At 44.9% G+C, this 19,635-nt stretch overlaps 1 protein-coding gene across 1 annotated transcript in view; it reads left to right on the plus strand.

Moving 5' to 3' along the window:
- Positions 1-19,635, plus strand: part of SDHB (succinate dehydrogenase complex iron sulfur subunit B) — a 95,086-nt gene that overhangs the window by 64,699 nt on the left and 10,752 nt on the right. Inside the window, exons 7-8 of the mRNA XM_069240689.1 lie at positions 7,041-7,142; positions 8,190-8,312. Coding sequence (XP_069096790.1) covers positions 7,041-7,142; positions 8,190-8,312 — 225 coding nt within the window. The remainder of the gene's footprint in view (positions 1-7,040; positions 7,143-8,189; positions 8,313-19,635) is intronic.

Raw genomic sequence — 19,635 nt, forward strand, 5'->3', positions numbered from 1 at the left:
AGAGATGGGGAGCGACCCATTAGGCAAAAACCACTAGGCACCTGGGATTTGTTTTTTGACGCCAATGTCACGCAGGGGGAGCGACCCCGTAGGCAAGGGTCGCTCCCGGGGGCGGGGGTGGGGGCTGGGGGGGGGCAAATTTATTTTAAGCCATTTCTGCCCCCCCTAGGCCGAACTGCCCCCGGGGGGGGGGGCAGAACCCTCAGGGCACCAGGGCAATTTTTTTTGTTGTGTTTTTTTTTTTGTTTGTTTGTTTTTTTCGAGATGGGGAGCGACCCATCAGGCAAGGGTCACTCCCCTGGGGGGCAAATTGTATTTAGGCCATTTCTGCCTCCCTTGGGGGCAGATTGGCCGATTTTAGGTCAATCTGCCCCCAAGGGGGCAGAAACCACTAGGCACCTGGGATTTGTTTTTTGGCGCCAATGTCATGCAGGGGGAGCGACCCCGTAGGCAGGGGTTGTTCCCGGGCAGGGGCAGGGGGGGCTTGGGGGGTCAAATTTATTTTAGGGCATTTCTGCCCCGCCCCCCCCCCCCCCCCCCCCCTCCCGGGGCCGGCTGAGCTAGAGGCCAAACTCCACAGGTAGGCACTTTGCAAAAAACACCTCTGTTTTCTGTGAAAAAATATGTTCTGTCCACGTTGTGTTTTGGGCCATTTCCTTTCGTGGGCGCTAGGCCTACCCACAGAAGTGAGATATCATTTTTATCGGGAGACTTGGGGGAACGCTGGGTGGAAGGAAATTTGTGGCTCCTCTCAGATTCCAGAACTTTCTGCCACAGAAATGTGAGGAACATGTGGTTTTTTTAGCCACATTTTGAGGTTTGCAAAGGATTCTGGGTAACAGAACCTGGTCCGAGCCCCGCAAGTCACCCCTCCTTGGATTCCCCTAGGTCTCTAGTTTTCAGAAATGCACAGGTTTGGTAGGTTTCCCTAGGTGCCGGCTGAGCTAGAGGCCAAAATCTACAGGTAGGCACTTCAAAAATTTTGGAAGAAAACAGAGGTGTTTTTTGCGAAGTGCCTACCTGTAGATTTTGGCCTCTAGCTCAGCCGGCACCTAGGGAAACCTACCAAACCTGTGCATTTCTGAAAACTAGAGACCTAGGGGAATCCAAGGAGGGGTGACTTGCGGGGCTCGGACCAGGTTCTGTTACCCAGAATCCTTTGCAAACCTCAAAATGTGGCTAAAAAAACCACATGTTCCTCACATTTCTGTGGCAGAAAGTTCTGGAATCTGAGAGGAGCCACAAATTTCCTTCCACCCAGCGTTCCCCCAAGTCTCCCGATAAAAATGATATCTCACTTCTGTGGGTAGGCCTAGCGCCCGCGACAGGAAACACCCCAAAGCGCAACGTGGACACATCAAAAATTTTGGAAGAAAACAGAGGTGTTTTTTGCGATGTGTCCACGTTGCGCTTTGGGGTGTTTCCTGTCGCGGGCGCTAGGCCTACCCACACAAGTGAGGTATCATTTTTATCGGGAGACTTGGGGGAACGCTGGGTGGAAGGAAATTTGTGGCTCCTCTCAGATTCCAGAACTTTCTGCCACAGAAATGTGAGGAACATGTGTTTTTTTTAGCCAAATTTTGAGGTTTGCAAAGGATTCTGGGTAACAGAACCTGGTCCGAGCGCCGCAAGTCACCCCTCCTTGGATTCCCCTAGATCTCTAGTTTTCAGAAATGCAAAGGTTTGGTAGGTTTCCCTAGGTGCCGGCTGAGCTAGAGGCCAAAATCTACAGGTAGGCACTTCGCAAAAAACACCTCTGTTTTCTTCCAAAATTTTTGATGTGTCCACGTTGCGCTTTGGGGTGTTTCCTGTCGCGGGCGCTAGGCCTACCCACACAAGTGAGGTATCATTTTTATCGGGAGACTTGGGGGAACGCTGGGTGGAAGGAAATTTGTGGCTCCTCTCAGATTCCAGAACTTTCTGCCACAGAAATGTGAGGAACATGTGTTTTTTTTAGCCAAATTTTGAGGTTTGCAAAGGATTCTGGGTAACAGAACCTGGTCCGAGCCCCGCAAGTCACCCCTCCTTGGATTCCCCTAGGTCTCTAGTTTTCAGAAATGCACAGGTTTGGTAGGTTTCCCTAGGTGCCGGCTGAGCTAGAGGCCAAAATCTACAGGTAGGCACTTCGCAAAAAACACCTCTGCTTTCTTTAAAAAAATGGGATGTGTCCACGTTGCGTTTTGGGGCGTTTCCTGTCGCGGGCGCTAGGCCAACCCACACAAGTGAGGTATCATTTTTATCGGGAGACTTGGGGGAACATAGATTAGCAAAACAAGTGCTATTGCCCCTTGTCTTTCTCTACATTTGTTCCTTCCAAATATAGGAGAGTGTGTAAAAAAGACATCTATTTTAGAAATTCCCTATAATTCACATGCTAGTATGGTCACCCCGGAATTCAGAGATGTGCAAATAACCACTGCTCCTCAGCACCTTATCTTGTGCCCTTTTTGGAAATGCAAAGGTTTTCTTGATAGCAATTTTTTACTCTTTATATTTCAGCAAATGAATTGCTGTATACCCGGTATAGAATGAAAACGCACTGCAGGGTGCAGCTCATTTATTGGCTCTGGGTTCCTCGGGTTCTTGATGAACTTACAAGCCCTATATATCCCCGCAACCAGAGGAGTCCAGCAGACATAACAGTATATTGCTTTCCATAATCTGACATTGCAGGGAAAAGTTACAGAGTAAAACGTAGAGAAAAAGTGATGTTTTTTTCACCTCAATTTCAATATTTTTCTTTTTCAGCTGTTATTTTCTGTAGGAAACCCTTGTAGGATCTACACAAATGACCCCTTGCTGAATTCAGAATTTTGTCTACGTTTCAGAAATGGTTAGGTTTCTGGGATCCAGCATTGGTTTCATGCCCATTCCTGTCACTGACTGGAAGGAGGCTGAAAGCACAAAAAATTGCAAAAATGGGGTATGCCTCAGTAAAATGCCAAAATTGTGTTGAAAAATTGGGTTTTCTGATTCAAGTCTGCCTGTTCCTGAAAGCTAGGAAGCTGCTGGGTTAAGCACTGCAAACCCTTTGTTTATGCCATTTTCAGGGGGAAATCCACAAGCCTTCTTCTGCAGCCACTTTTTCCAATTATTTTGAAAAAAACTAAATTTTCACTGTATTTTGGCCAATTTCTTGGCCTCCTTCAAGGGAACCCACAAAGTCTGGGTACCTCTAGAATCCCTAGGATGTTGGAAAAAAAGGACGCAAATTTGGCTTGGTTAGCTTATGTGGACAAAAAGTTATGAGGGCCTAAGCGCGAACTGCCCCAAATAGGTAAAAAAAGGCCTGGCACAGGAGGGGGAAAAGGCCTGGCAGCGAAGGGGTTAAAGAAGGTGTTCAGGGGAAACTCCAAGGTTTAGTCTAAATCATTAGAAACCGTCAGTCGATTACCAGGGAACTTTATCAGAAGCTTAGTAAGGCAGAAGCTTTCCTTGTTTCAGCAATAACTGATGGGTCAGATTCTGTTGTAGCCCTGCAGCAGATAGGAATTGCCAAGGCTGCAATTGATTAATTCACAGCTAAAAAAAACAGCAGAGAAAATCCTTTCCAGGCGGCAGGAATTATAATGAACTGGTGAGGAATCATTTAGCAGTAATTACACATCAGAAAGTGGCAGCTGGCTATATCAGTGAAGTAATAGAATCCTGGGGTGGCCTAATCGTGGCTCCTCTAGGTATTAGAGAAGTTTTCAAGAGTTATCATAAGACTTTACCAAGCTTAACCTCGGGGGAAGGGTGGAACGGTCGCTGAGAGGGGAATGGTGTCCACGTTGTCAAGCTGTTGAAGCGGATTTGATTCATATGTTTCCTACCTGCTCTAAACTCGATCCGCTTAAATTAGAGATCTCCTAATTTTGGGGGGATGTATTAAATATCAATTTTGGATTGACTCCAAAAATCATGTTCCTGGGGGAGCTGGAGGCAACGTACATTACTGATGGAGAGTTTTTAATATTTATCGCTATGGCCGTCTGTCGTTTCTGTATTGCTGCAGCATGGCTTGATTCCCACCCCTCATCCTTCCATCAATGGCAAGGGTGCTTTTTTCAGTTTTTAGTCTGGAGATTTTGCTCTTTGAGCGTTATGGAAGGAAGGTTAGGCGGAAGGGAAAGAAAATATGGGGACAACTTGTAGACCCGGGTAAATTCTCGCCAGCAAGCCAAATTGGATGACACTGGTCTACTGTGCGCCTTTTTAAGATACTGTAAAAAAGGTCATATGTAGTCTGTTATTTCGAAGCACTTCTACTTCTCAGGTGAAAGCATGTTCATAGCACTTAACACACGTTGAGCACTTTAAGGCACGAAGGCCTGGAAACGGACCTATGGTAGCACTGGCAAGGCACTTTTTCTTAGGTGAAGGATTTACACGGTCATAAATTATTTATTAATGTGTGACATCAAATTTAATTGCTCTATCTTGATAAGTTCATGTGGATTCTTATGTTTCCGAAAGGTTGAAAATAACTTATTACTTCACTGTGGGTTCCTTCTAGTACCTCAGAAGCCAGGGAAATGTACGTATTTAGCACTTTGGGGGTCATTACAACCTCAGCGGTCTTTTTACAAGACCGCCGAGGGACCGCCGTGCTGAAGACCGCCAGTGGTGGCGGTTTTCCGCTCAGCGTATTATGACTCTTGGCAGCTCTACGTCGTTTTTCCGACGGAGAGCCACCAACAGCCATAGTGAAGGGCGGCGGGGAAGTGGAGGTTGCTCCACCTCCACCGCCACGCCAATAGAACACCGCCCAGCGAATCACGTTCTGTGATTCTGCGCGGCGGTGTTCTGTTGGCTGTGTGGTGTCGGCGGAGCTGCCCCCATGGCTCCCGTCCCCTCCCGGAGGATCGACGGAACATGTAAGTCGATCATCTGTTAGGGGAGGGGGGTGGGGCGGGGTTGTGTGCGTATATGGGGGTGTGCGTGGGTGTATGTAGAGGGGGTGTGTAAGTGCATGTATACTTGCGGGGGTGTTGCGTGTTTTGGGAATGAGTGCGTGTATGTCTGTAGGTATGTCTGTATGGATGTGTGCGTGTATGTGTGAATGTGGGTGTGCGTATCTGTGTGTGTGGATGTTGGCATGTGTGTCAGTGTGTGTGCGTGTATGTGTGTTGGTGGTGCCTGCATGCGTGTCGGGTGTGTATGTGTAAGGTAATGTCAGGGTGGGGAGGGGGGGTCCTGCCACCCTTGGGGGGGGTGGCAGGGGTGGTGGGGGGTGTAGGAGAGGGAGTCGGGATGGGGGAGACCCCTATCAGTGCCAGGGAAGGCATTCCCTGGCACTGATAGTGCTTACCGCCATGGATTTCATGGCGGTTCCTACCGCTGGAAATCCACGGCGGTAAGCCGAGTCACAATACCGGCGGCGGTATTGTCACGGCCGCCAGGCTGGAGACCCAGGTCTCCAGCCCAGCGGTCGTCTCCGCCCTGGCGGGCGGAATGGAGAAGCGGCGGATGACCATGGCGGTAACCGCCATGGTCATAATTAAAAAAAAAAGACCGCCAGCCTGTTGGCGGTCTTACCACCGCTTTAACACCGCCCGCCAGGGTTGTAATGACCCCCTTTGTCTGTTATGATTGTGAAGCCTGTTTAATGTTCTGTGGGTACTAGAAATATAATCCGGTGGGTACTAGAAATATAGGCATTAGTACTTGTATTGCCTCTTATATACATATTATGTAACCAAGACCTGTTCGCTCAATTGAGTTGGCTTGATTCCTGTTTGTTAATGTATTGCTTACCATAATCTGATCCCGCTATGTACGTTTTTATCCCCCTGTGACATTTTGTGATGCTATAGATATGGAATGTTTAAAAAGCATCAATAAAAATATTTAAAAATGAAAAGAACAATGTACACATGCACATGTTAATTACTCGTTACACGTTGGTTCTGCGTTGAGGTAGAAGTAAATGGATGCAACAGTATAGTGAGGCAAATAGGCCAACATAGACCTCGTGTGACCTACCTTGCAGCAGTGGGCTATACTGATGTTTACATATATCACTGTAAAATATCTAAAATGTATATATGAATGACAAAATATTGTGTATAACGATGCGGTGGCAAGTGCCAGTGGAGATGATGTGACCTGTAATGGCTGCAATGTTATCAAAAAAAAAAAACAGTTAAGATTGTTAAAATAAAAAAGAAAGCTCACAGCAAGTACGTTAGTGTGGATTTAGAAAACTGGAAGTGTGAACAGAACATTTTCTTTAGTAAAATATTTGAAAACTGTATATTGGCAGTTTGTATTCTAAAGTGTGTGGTCATTAACAACCATTACATTTAAAGTTCATAACATTTTATTGACTGTTAAGTGTCCTATTTAGCCCAGGCCGCCTCCTACTAGGATGATTTGTACACACTGTTCTGTGACCCTTTAGATGTACTAAGTGTATCTCTGTGACCAAGGTCGCATTATTGGACCATAATGCACCCTGCCCATAAATCATCTCCATATCACATACTTAAAAAAATAAAAGAAACTGTGCTCAAGACAGTGCTACAGAATACCGTAGTATGATGATAATATATAGTTCATGGGGCTTAATGGCATTGCTGTGAAGTAGAAGAATAATGGAAGCATTTCTTTGAAATAAAGCTTTTAAAAATAGACAAGATGTGTGTGTTTTTGTATTGTTTAACAGGCTGTGTGGCATGATAAAGCACGAGGAATAAGAGGAGTGGGTTGTAAATTTTGGCAAAGATCAAGTCCTCTCTGACTTGCGGGGTTGCACGTTGATACATGACCAGTCGCTCAAGCTGCCTCTCGTTTAATAAGAAAATTATACTAATTGCACAGAACATTAAAGAAACGGTGATGGATTAATTCCAGGCCATTGCCCCAGCTCCGCTGATTGCAACCTTGTGGCATTGCTGCGGTCTTTCGTACATGTGTGCGTGGTGCGCGTCTGTGTGTGGGTATAATCATGCCTCTTAGTAACATTTTATATATATATATATATTTATAATTTTGTCTTTATCTTACATGCTTCAGAAAGGTAAATTGATGACATCCTCTGTTTCTTCTTTGCCTAGGATGGACTGTATGAGTGCATACTGTGTGCCTGCTGCAGCACCAGCTGCCCCAGCTACTGGTGGAATGGGGATAAATACCTAGGACCAGCCGTGCTCATGCAGGTGAGAAGAGAGCTTGGATCTGTTCTTGATTGCTCAGTCACTCCTGACGCAGCTTCCGTCCCTAAGTTAAGACTCCCTTATGAAGTCTAGTTTAAGGTTATGGGACCTCTTAAATCGGCCAAGAATCCTGTGCGGTGGTGAGGACCTATTTTGTGTCCTAGAATGTTGCGCAATAAAAAACTGAAATCCCTAACTAATGTTAAGAATTGTGAACAGACAAAATTGCGTGTTGATCTATTATGGGGATTCGAATGGTGCTTTTAACGTAATGAGAAGTCAACAGTTGCTGCTGGACAGGAAGTTGACATTAAGGGTATTATCAAATATTCCCTAATCTCGTACTACACAGTATTTATGCACACTTAGCGCATGCACTTAAAACGCATCTCAGCAGTTGTTAATGCTGACATTCTGATTGGTTGAGACAATCTCAGAATTCCTTAAAGGGTGATCATACATGTTTATGTTGGAGCAAGTAGCATAAAAATACAGTTTTTTTTCAATCCGCAAAATATGAATAATGTACTTGTGTGACTAGTTCTCCGTACTAAAAAGTTCAGGAAAGTTCAAGGTGTTGTTTTAGTGCACTTTTGTTGCAGAAGAACAGGTTTCGTAGAAGTGAGGTGTTTTGAAGCTGCACTAAGTTCTTTTTACTGGGGGCATGAACGCCGTAGCAAGTTCAAATTTTGTTTACAATTTATAGGGAAAAATATCTAGTTACAGATTTAATTATGTGGAGATAAGAAACTCGGACAAAGACCAGCTCTCACACTGGATAATTTCCACAACTCACTGAAATGGTTATTTTCACAAACGTTAAGAAATAACTCAAGGCTACGACATCATTCCCATAAACCATGAGTTTTGCAAGCACTGCTGTTCGAACCACAAAAGTAGCTAAGTTTTTTTTTTTTCTTTTTTTTTTTTTTGGGGTGTTTTTTTTTGTTTCAGTGTTATTGAACAGACTACGGATTTAGATATAGTTTACTATGTGAGATCACCAGAACCAATTGAAATAAACCCATGTTTCTCCCTTTCTTTTCACAGGCATACAGATGGATGATTGACTCACGCGATGACTTTACTGAGGAACGCCTGGCAAAACTGCAGGATCCATTTTCCCTTTACCGCTGCCACACAATCATGAATTGCACACAGACTTGTCCAAAGGTAGGAATGGTCTGAGGAGCCTCCCAGTTTCTGTAGATTTAATAACGACCAGTGCCAAAATGAAAGACAGCCTCCCTTTTCCATTGAAAATCAAAACAGATTGGCAAGCCCCCCCCCCCCCCCCAAAAAAAAACGAATTTACCCTCTTTTTAGGCTTCTTTGTTTTTTTTGGGGGGGGTAAAAAACCATAGCGCCTGATGCTTTCTTCGCTGGAAACATCCACTTTCCTCTTATTCAGCAATTTCAGAAGTAGGAGTCCATTTTTAGCTATACAGCATCTACAACTCTTAACAGCTGCACCCAAAGCGGAGATTGACTTGCAATTTAATACGCATATGTTTGCAATCTAAAACAAAAACATTTTCAAACCTGCTTTTTAAGCTGAACAGGAAGTCTCCATCCTGGTTCAAGCTTGTCACCTTACCATGAGTTGGAAAAGTTAGGAACGTGCTTCTTCTCTTATTGGCCTAGTTATATTGGTGGAGAGTTGGCATACCTTGGATGCATTCATCAGGGAGTCTTCCAAACATTTAGTATTGTTTAGGTTAAAAGGCATCCTGAAAGCAGGGCAAGTGTTGGATCATGAAAGAATACTGGTGGTCTGCTGCTTATTTGATTTTTTCAGATCTTAGCTTTAAAAATATTTGTAGAATAGTTTTCTAGTCATTTTCCATGTTTGTTTTCTGCTTTTATCTCTCTTATAAAAAACGAATGAAAAGTGGGCAATTCACCTTCGTCCTTGCCCATTTGTGGCTTTTTTTCCTCCACAGCATGGGACTTCTGTCTTTGTTTTTATACCTTTTCATGCCTTGTTCATATCAATTACACTTTCCCAACTTGTCTTTCGTTTTACTCCTTTTTTTTTTTTGCATGTCCTATATGAATTCTTCATCCAAACACTACAATGCCAATATATTATACCTTTAGCACACATTACTAGCCATAAACTGTGGTCTCCAAACAGCTCTGCCTATGTCCCTCAGTTCTGTCTACTATTCCAGCCTCCCTTCTCTGGTAGGGGAGACATGTAGCTTTTAATATTTGCCGTTTTTGTGAGAATGTTTTTCAAACTATGGATGAGCATAGTATAGTGAAGCTAGAACCCCTGTACCTCACCCATCATCCATGGCACATTATTTCCCAGACTCCACTTGCAGTGGTAAGTATCTTCCCACTTATTGCATGTGCTGTGGTAATCCTGTTGTCTGGAAAGAGGTATTAAAACAACTCCACCTGATCCAAAATCTTCGGCTTCCTTAGTAATTCCCAATAAAGCAACTTTTCCATGTGTTAGAAATTGGTGCGATGTGTTATGAGCAGGCTCAAATGACCACATGGCACTCAGGGTGTAACCGGGCTATTGTTTTGCTTTACTTTTGACTGAGCCAAAAAATACACACTGAAAGGAGTCGAAAAGATTCTTTGGAATGCACTTCTTAATCTGAAGAAGACATTTACTATAGCTTTTCGCAAGGCTCGTGAAGGAAGGCTTGAATAGCCAAAAGTGTACATTTAAAATGTGCAGCAATGAAGTAAGACTATGTATTAAGAATCTTCAATTTATAAACAGCAAATATATAAATGTAAGGATACAAACACTTATATTGATGTGTGTGTATATATATATATATATATATATATATATATATATATATATTCATACTCGATGAAAAGCAAATAATTAATAGACATGCATCACCGTAGGGCATTTCAGGTGCTTTATCTTTCTCCTGCCAGCAAGCCGGTGACCCCGTTGGACTGCGAGAAAGAGAGATCTCTACCCTCACAGGAAACATATATCGGCATTCGATGTCTAAAATCCTGATTGAGGTCTCTGAATCTCCTACTGTCGATCAGGGTCTCTTTTCTATCTTAAAAAACCAGAAGAAGGAGCCTGGCTATTTTGAGTGAGGGTTGGAAGAAACAGGTTGGAACTGGCCAGTTTCTCAAGGTATCTCTCCCAAGCTAAAGCAGTTCCCTGCTGTACCATCCTTATCATGCTGACTAACTCCTCCATATAATGTCCTAGCTCTTCGGTGATATGTCCTAGCTCTTCAGTGAAAAAGAGAACACACAGAATAGAAAACACATTGCATAACATGTTTGTACGGAAAACTTCTCGTACCCTTAACATAGCAGTGAAGCTAAGGCTAAGCTGAATACAAAATGGATTCTGTAACTGGTGATCACTAGTGTGACGGTGGACAGCTAAGCAAAGTGGTGAAACACGAAGTCAGTGGTCAAAATACAAATATCACTACAGCCATTAAGCTCAATATATAAGTCCTACAACAGTCATTGGCTGATGTTGGGTTTGATACCTGTGTATTCAAGGACAAAAGTCTCCAAACATAAGGAAGATGTATGTTAAGTCAACACTGTTCTAATTCTGGCCCTCAATGCCCAGCCCCACCTCTGGCTTGTAGCACAATTATATATATATATATATATTTCGATGGCATGTGTAGCTGCAGATACACATGCTGTGCACATCCCGCCATCTACTGTTGGGCTCGGAGTGTTACAAGTTGTTTTTCTTCAAAGAAGTCTTTTCGATTCACGAGATCGAGGGACTCCTCCCCTTTCGGCTCCATTGCGCATGGGCGTCGACTCCATTTTAGATTGTTTTCTTTCCGCCATCGGGTTCGGACGTGTTCCTCTTCGCTCCGTGTTTCGGTTCGGAAAGTTAGTTAAATCTCAGAAAATTGGACGGTATTGTTTGCGTTCGGTATCGGGTTAGTTAAAACAGATCGACACGAATTTTGAAGAGCTCCGGTGGCCCTTCGGGGTTTCGATTGCCCGGCGGGGCCTGGTCAGCCCGACCTCGTGCGTCTTCAAGGCTAATGGAACGGACCCCATTCCGCTTCTGCCCGAATGCCACAACAAGTATCCTTACACAGATCAGCATCTGGTCTGTAATTTGTGTTTGTCTCCCGAACACAAAGAGGATACCTGCGAGGCCTGTCGAGCGTTTCGGTCGAGGAAAACGCTAAGAGACCGGAGAGCAAGAAGACTTCAAATGGCGTCGGCGCCGGCAGGACAGCAACACTTTGAGGAAGAGGAAACCTTTTCCATCGCGGATTCGGACGAGGCCGAAACCGAACAGACGCCGAAAACCGTGAGTAGAACACCCCTTGCCAAAACTCACGGAAAATACATAAAAGCTCAGGGGACGCCACCGCCAGCAGGCCATGGCTTAACCCGAAAATTAGGTGACCGGCCATCGGCACCAAAAAAGGGCACTCATGTGTCGAAGTCATCCGACTCCGGTCGAGATACCGGCACAGAACAGGCTCGACCCCGAGACACAGGGTCAGAGCAATCTCGACATCGAGAAACCGGCACCGAAAAAGATCGGCACCGAGAAATCGGAACACCGAAAGCCAAAAAAGTGTCTTCAGAGCCGAAAAAGACGGTTGAAAAAGTTTCGATACCGAAACATCCGGCTTCGGAGCCGAAACCAAGTTCCTACACTGAGGAGCAAGGACTGTCCTCACAATTGCAAGGACACAAATTTGGCCAAGAGTTAGAAGCTGGGGAGCCAGATTACACGCAAAGAAGGCTCCACATTAAAAAAGATACCGGGAGAATAAGAACTCTCCCTCCAATCCGAATGAAAAGGAAACTTGCTTTCCAAGAGAAAGACAAACAGTCACAAGCAAAGGTGGCAAGACAAGTAACTCCGCCACCATCACCACATCCATCACCAATGGCCACTCCACCAATGATGCAGTCCCCAACGCATACAGGGATGAGCCAAGATGACCCTGACGCATGGGATCTTTATGATGCGCCTGTATCGGATAACAGTCCTGACTGCTACTCAGCGAGGCCATCACCACCTGAGGACAGTACTGCTTACACACAGGTGGTGTCCAGAGCAGCTGCATTTCACAATGTCACCCTGCACGCAGAACCAATTGAAGATGACTTTTTGTTTAATACTCTGTCGTCCACACATAGTCAGTACCAGAGTCTCCCTATGTAACAGGGAATGTTGAAACACTCCAAACAAGTCTTTCAAGAGCCTGTGAAAGGCATGGCCATCACTCCAAGGGTGGAGAAAAAGTACAAACCACCACCAACAGACCCTGTGTACATCACGCAGCAATTAACACCGGACTCAGTGGTGGTAGGTGCAGCTCGCAAAAGGGCGAACTTGGGAGATGCACCACCACCCGACAAGGAAAGTCGCAAGTTCGACGCAGCGGGGAAAAGGGTTGCGGCGCAAGCAGCCAACCAATGGCGCATTGCCAATTCACAGGCCTTTCTAGCCTGATATGATAGAGCTCATTGGGATGAAATGCATTCATAGAACATCTACCCAAAGAGTTCCAAAAGCATGCGCAACAAGTGGTGGAAGGAGAACAGAGTATCTCTAATAACCAGATACGGTCGGCAATGGATGCAGCAGACACAGCGGCGAGAACTGTAAATACAGCGGTCACCATACGGAGACACGCATGGCTACGTACCTCAGAATTCAAGCCAGAAATTCAACAGGCTGTGCTGAATATGCCTTTTAACGGACAGCAGTTGTTTGGGTCGGAAGTGGACACTGCTATCGAGAAACTTACAGATACGGCCAAAGCCATGGGCGCACTCTACTCCCCACAGGGCAGAGGCACATATCGAAAAACACGGTTTAGAGGGGGGTTTCGGGGGCAGAGCACAGAACCCTCAACCTCACAAACGAGGCCCACATACCAGAGCCAGTATCAGAGGGGAAGTTTTCGGGACAATACAGAGGATGACCGTTCCCTAAAACTAGATGAAAGTTCCAAAGTCCCAAGACCGCGCAAAATAAACAGTGACTTCAGTGTCACAAATCCCCAACACATAACACCAGTGGGGGGGGAGACTAACAGTTTTACCAAAACTGGGAGGAAATAACAACAGACACGTGGGTCCTAGCCATTATCAATCATGGTTATTGCATAGAATTCCTACAATTTTCTCCAAATGTGCCACTGAAAACACACATGTCCAAACAACACATGGATCTATTACAGCTGGAGGTCCAAGCGTTGTTGCAAAAAGATGCAATAGAACTAGTACCAAATCATCCGAAAGGAACGGGTGTTTACTACCTGTACTTTCTCATACCAAAAAAAGACAAAACTCTAAGACCCATCTTAGATCTCAGAACCTTAAATCTTTACATCAAATCAGATCACTTTCACATGGTGACACTGCAAGACGTAATCTCCTTGTTCAAACAACAAGACTACATGACAACATTAGACCTCAAGGATGCGTATTTCCATATACCCATACATCCTTCCCACAGAAAATACTTAAGGTCTGTAATCCAAGGGGTACATTACCAGTTCAAAGTGTTGCCATTCGGAATAACAACAGAGCCAAGGGTTTTTACAAAATGCCTTGCCGTAGTGGCAGCCCATATCAGAAGATGGACGATTGGTTAATCAAAACCAATACGCAAGAACGGTGTGCTCAACACACAAAATACGTTATAGAAATCCTTCAAAAGCTAGGGTTCTCACTCAACTACCAAAAATCACACCTACAGCCGTGTCAAATACAACAGTGCTTAGGAGCAACAATCAACACAAAAAAAGGGATTGCCATTCCAAGTCCACAAAGGGTACAGGCATTCCAAAACGTAATACAGGCCATGCCCCCAAACCAAAGGTTCCAAGTAAAATTAGTGATGAAACTACTAGGCATGATGTCCTCATGCATAGCCATTGTCCCAAACGCAAGATTACACATGTGGCCCTTACAACAGTGCCTAGCATCACAATGGTCACAAGCACAGGGTCAACTTCAAGATCTAGTGTTGATAGACCGCCAAACATACACCTCGCTTCAATGGTGGAATACTACAAATTTAAACCAAGGGCGGCCTTTCCAAGACCCAGTGCCTCAATACGTGATCACAACAGATGCTTCCATGATAGGATGGGGAGCACACCTCAACCAACACAGCATCCAGGGACAATGGGACACTCAACAGAAACAACTTCATATAAATCACTTAGAACTACTAGCAGTATTTCTAGCGTTGAGAGCATTTCAACCACTAATAACCCACAAACACATTCTTGACAAAACAGACAACATGACAACAATGTATTATCTGAACAAACAGGGAGGGACACATTCGACACAATTGTGTCTCTTAGCTAAAAAAATATGGCATTGTGCGATTCACAACCACATTCGCCTAATAGCGCAATCCATACCAGGAATTCAAAACCAGTTAGCCGACAATCTCTCTCGGGATCACCAACAGATCCACGAATGGGAAATTCATCCCCAGATACTGCAAACTTACTTCCAAAAGTGGGGAACACCGCAAATAGACCTATTCTCAACAAAAGGAAACGCAAAATGCCAAAACTTTGCATCCAGGTACCCACAGCCTCACTTCAAAGGCAATGCGTTATGGATGAGTTGGTCAGGGATATTTGCTTACGCTTTTCCCCCTCTCCTTCCGTATCTTGTAAACAAGTTGAGTCAAAACAAACTCAAACTAATACTAATAGCACCAACTTGGGCACGACAACCTTGGTACACAACATTACTGGACCTGTCAGTAGTGCCTCATATCAAACTACCAAACAGACCCGATCTGTTAACTCAACACAAACATCAGATCAGACACCCGAGTCCAGCATCGTTCAATCTAGCGATCTGGCTCCTGAAGTCTTAGAATTCAGACACCTGGACCTTACACAAGAATGTATGGAGGTCATCAAACAGGCTAGGAAACCTACTACAAGACATTGCTACGCAAATAAATGGAAACGGTTTGTTTATTACTGCCATAATAAACAAATCCAACCATTACAAGCATCTGCAAAAAACATCGTAAGCTACCTACTACACTTACAAAAATCCAAGTTAGCTTTCTCATCCATTAAAATACATCTAACAGCAATTTCGGCTTATCTGCAAATTACGCATTCAACTTCATTATTCAGAATCCCAGTCATAAAAGCATTTATGGAGGGTCTGAAAAGGGTTATCCCACCAAGAACACTACCAGTTCCTTCGTGGAACCTCAACATCATATTAACACGACTCATGGGTCCACCATTTGAACCCATGCACTCATGTGAGATAAAGTACTTAACATGGAAAGTAGCCTTTCTAATAGCTATCACATCTCTCAGAAGAGTCAGTGAAATACAAGCATTTACCATACAAGAACCCTTTATACAAATGCACAAACATAAAGTAGTTCTACGCACAAATCCACAATTCTTACCTAAAGTTATTTCACCGTTCCACTTAAATCATACAGTGGAACTTCCAGTGTTATTTCCAGAACCAGTTTCTGAGGCTGAGAGCATTACATACATTAGACATCAAAAGGGCACTAATGTACTATATAGATAGAACCAAACAAATTCGCAAAACAAAACAATTGTTTATTGCTTTCCAAAAACCTCATACAGGAAATCCAAACAAGGCATTTCCAGATGGATCGTTAAATGTATTCAAACCTGTTATATAAAAGCAAAGAGAGAACTGCCTATTACACCAAAGGCACACTCCACTAGAAAAAAAGGTGCCACCATGGCTTTTCTAGGAAACATACCAATGACTGAAATCTGTAAGGCAGCCACATGGTCTACGCCTCATACATTTACCAAGCATTACTGCGTGGATATGTTAACCACACAACAAGCCACAGTAGGACAAGCAGTATTAAGAAAATTATTTCAAACAACTTCAACCCCTACAGGCTAAGCCACCGCTTTTGAGGAGATAACTGCTTACTAGTCTATGCACATACAGCTACACATGCCATCGAACGGAAAATGTCACTTACATCTGTTCGTGGCATGAGACGATGCAGTCACATGCGCCATCCCACCTCCCCGGGAGCCTGTATCCGTTCGAAGTTGACAAAAATTAAAACTTGTACACTTGTAAATCTATCAGTTTTAGTCACATTATGTACATACATACTTACTCCATTGCATGGGCACTATTACTATATACACAACTCCTACCTCACCCTCTGCGAGGAAAACAATCTAAGATGGTCGACGCCCATGCACAATGGAGCCGAAAGGGGAGGAGTCCCTTGATCTCCTGACTCGAAAAGACTTCTTCGAAGAAAAACAACTTGTAACACTCCAAGCCCGACACTAGATGGCGGGATGTGCACAGCATGTGAATCTGCAGCGTCTCATGCCACGAACAGGATGAGATCACAGAAGTCAGTCTTCAACCACAGGCCCCGTTTTTCGAAATGTTCATTTGAAGTCTGAATAACAACTTTTCAGTTTTCAAACGGTGATGGGTATCCGAGATTTACATATTACTTTATTGCTGTCAACCCTGAGTTTGGGTGCTTGCTTGCCCTCATTTTTATGGTTCCATAACGGATCAGTCTTCTAACTGAATAGGGTCTTCATATTGTGGATGCGGATACTAAGCTTATTTTCTGTATTTGTTTGATGTGTGTTTACCAATTCGGCTACATGGCGTCCGTGGTGATTTGTATGTTCTGTGACCCTGATTGATGTATGTGTCAGTGTTAATAGGAGAGTATGTTGTCTTATTAGTGTCCACCGTATTGCTTTAAATTAGACTAGCTGTGTGGGTTTGGTGTGCGTTGGTATAGTGTTTTTTGAGTTGTAGTGGAGTTATATTGTTTTATGAAGACTAAGTGCTCCTGTGAGTTTGGTGAGGCCCACCTTTAGGGTGCCTCTAAGGTTTGTCAGATGTGTGTATGTATTCTAATCTGTTGGCAGTTAATATCATGGGTTACACTATTGCGAGCTCTGTGATACATATGCGGAGTATCTGGCCTATTTTGGATATGTGGGCAGTATTCTGTTTTATGGTGGTGGTGTTTGCTGTTTCTTAGTGGAGGATGGAGTTGTGTTCACCCCACCTTCCAAGTGCAGGTTGCATAACATGTAAGCTGTTGTGGACATGTTGATAACCAGTTTGTTAAAAGTATCTCTCTTATGCTGTACTTCCTGGGTCGGCAGAGGTGTTGCTGTGGTAAACAATTGTTTGATGCAGGAGATGTCTGTTGAAGCACTCCGTAGCCTTAATCTTCACAAGTTGGTTACAGTATAGTATAAAACTTCTGCTTCCACTAGAAATTAGACCATTTGAATAAAAAAGAAGACTGTTTAGTTGGGAAATTCAGAAGAATGATTTTTTGGTAAGCAGAATGGCATGGTTATGCTTTCCACAATATATGTAACGTGCGTATATGGATCTAGTTGCATAATTAGGATTAAAATGCTTTTTTACATTATAGAAGTTAGGCTGATAGAGACTTCTAGCTACAGATTCCGTATCCTAGAACAATCCCGTTGTCCGATTGCGTCCAGAAACTGCCTTGAGGAGTACCTCTGCATGTCGGTAGGTGGCGTCGTTAGGCCCCATGTCTGCTTCTTCAGAGCCGTACGTGACCTGCGGTGCCTATATAGGCACCACCTCAGGACACTGACATTCGTTCTTTACATGCCAGTAAGCGCAGATTCAGAGAGCGCTAGCTCCAGTAATTGGTTGACTGAAGTTTTTGGGCATTTTGTCTCCCAATGTAGTTAGAACGTCACCCAAAAAAACTGTGGAGTTTAAGCCCAATGGTTTCTGTCAGACAGGTGCTTGTGACATACCTCCATCTGGTTTGACATTGGTGTTTGAACCAGGACCACTACTATTCCAAGACTTGTGAGGTCCACAATGACATGAATCTCATGCCGCTGAAGGAACCTTCCTCGGACTCCTAGTCACCAGACATCAGTTGCCTCCATGATGTTCCAGGTTGCAGGACTGCCAATGGAGTTTTTCCATGTGCTCGTCTTCGCACTCAAAGCTGTCTAGTAATTCCCACAACAAGCCAAAGAATTTGAAGCACTATTCAATTTCACCGTCCCAGTCTAAATCTTCTTGCGTGGCCTGGGAATGACGTCACTGTAGGCCTCGTTCCCAGGTGGATTCGGCCTCTGGGTCTGCTCTGTGCTTTCCTAAGTTTCCTGGAGGCAGAGACAAACCCCCTAGTTACCCCCCCCCCCCTCACAACTCTGTCAATGTTATGAGGCTAGGCACCTAATTTTTGGTTGAGCCAACCCCTCTGGAGCTCCTTTGGGCTCTGAGTTTTGTGGGTGCCCTCAATGGATTTCCACATGCGGGTCCTGCGCTAGCCGGGCCCCCTGAACCCAGTTCTGGATCCTAAACAATTCAGACTCAAATTGCCACCCTCCCTGGAACCTGTTTCAGTGACGACAGTCCTGGAAGCACACACACCTATAATCGTATCTGACTGCAATAAGGAGCAAAATCGATGTCACCTGACTTCTACTCTGGTGTCTGCTTTAGCTCTGCCTTCTGTCTGTGGGCCAGGACCTGCTTTTTTCGAGAGGATTGTAGGATCCCTATGGATACACCATTCCATTGATGAGGCCAAAGATTACTGAGGTGGTGTCCAGACCACTGGTATCCACCAGTTCCTCATACCAGACACTCGCCTTGTTTCTCTTCCTAGTGTGGCTAATGAGGATGGTTCTTTCTTTGCTATGTTGGTGACAAGGGTGGTTAAGGTACTGGCCTTTTCTGCTGCCCTCAGTTGCTGTCAAGACCATTGTGTGTCTGTGGTGTTTGGAGCGCGACCATGACCAAAAGTCATGCTCCAAGTGCTGTGCCAAGAACTGCAAGGGATGGAGGTAGAGGTCCCTAAAGCTGCTCGTACCCAGCGCTCAGCTCCTCATCGCTCCAAGTCTTCAGTCGAGAGGAAGGTCCCGAGACTGCTTGCGTAGGCCCTGCCATTCATCGTCGTCCCATTCAAAATCTTTGGGATACTTGGGTAAGCATAATAAAGTTGAAGAAGCACAGGTGTTCTTGGACTTCACCCTGTCGGTCAGATGATGCGGGAGAAGGAGCGTCGTTGCTCTAGGCCTCCGACCTTGGAGCCTACTTCTCGGTCGGCTCCGTGCCTCTGAGTTTCCAGGAGTCGTAGCCACTCCTGCCCAATTGAAGGAATTTTATGAGGCCATGCGCTTCATCATTGGGCAGTCCGTCCCTGTCGGAGCGCCCTTGGGCTCTGCAGGGGCCCCTTTGGGTTCCACGCCAGCGGCCTCGGCTAAGGGGGGGGGGGGCATCCTTCACCGATGTCTGTTCTGACGTTGATGCTCCTGATGTCGCCCAGGCCCGCGGTCGATGTCGATCCCATGCTTACTGCCGACCCTGACACGGAGCTGGACTGGCGTCACTTGAAGCCAATTTGGACTTCGGCAGGGACCTTGCTCCCTAGGTCAGATCCTGACCCTTATTGTTATGGGTAGGAGTTCGGTGGGAGTATGGAGTAGTCGCTGGACCCTTTAGA

The sequence above is a fragment of the Pleurodeles waltl genome, chromosome 6 (genome assembly GCF_031143425.1).
Source record: "Pleurodeles waltl isolate 20211129_DDA chromosome 6, aPleWal1.hap1.20221129, whole genome shotgun sequence".
In the NCBI taxonomy this organism is placed as follows: Eukaryota; Metazoa; Chordata; class Amphibia; order Caudata; family Salamandridae; genus Pleurodeles; species Pleurodeles waltl.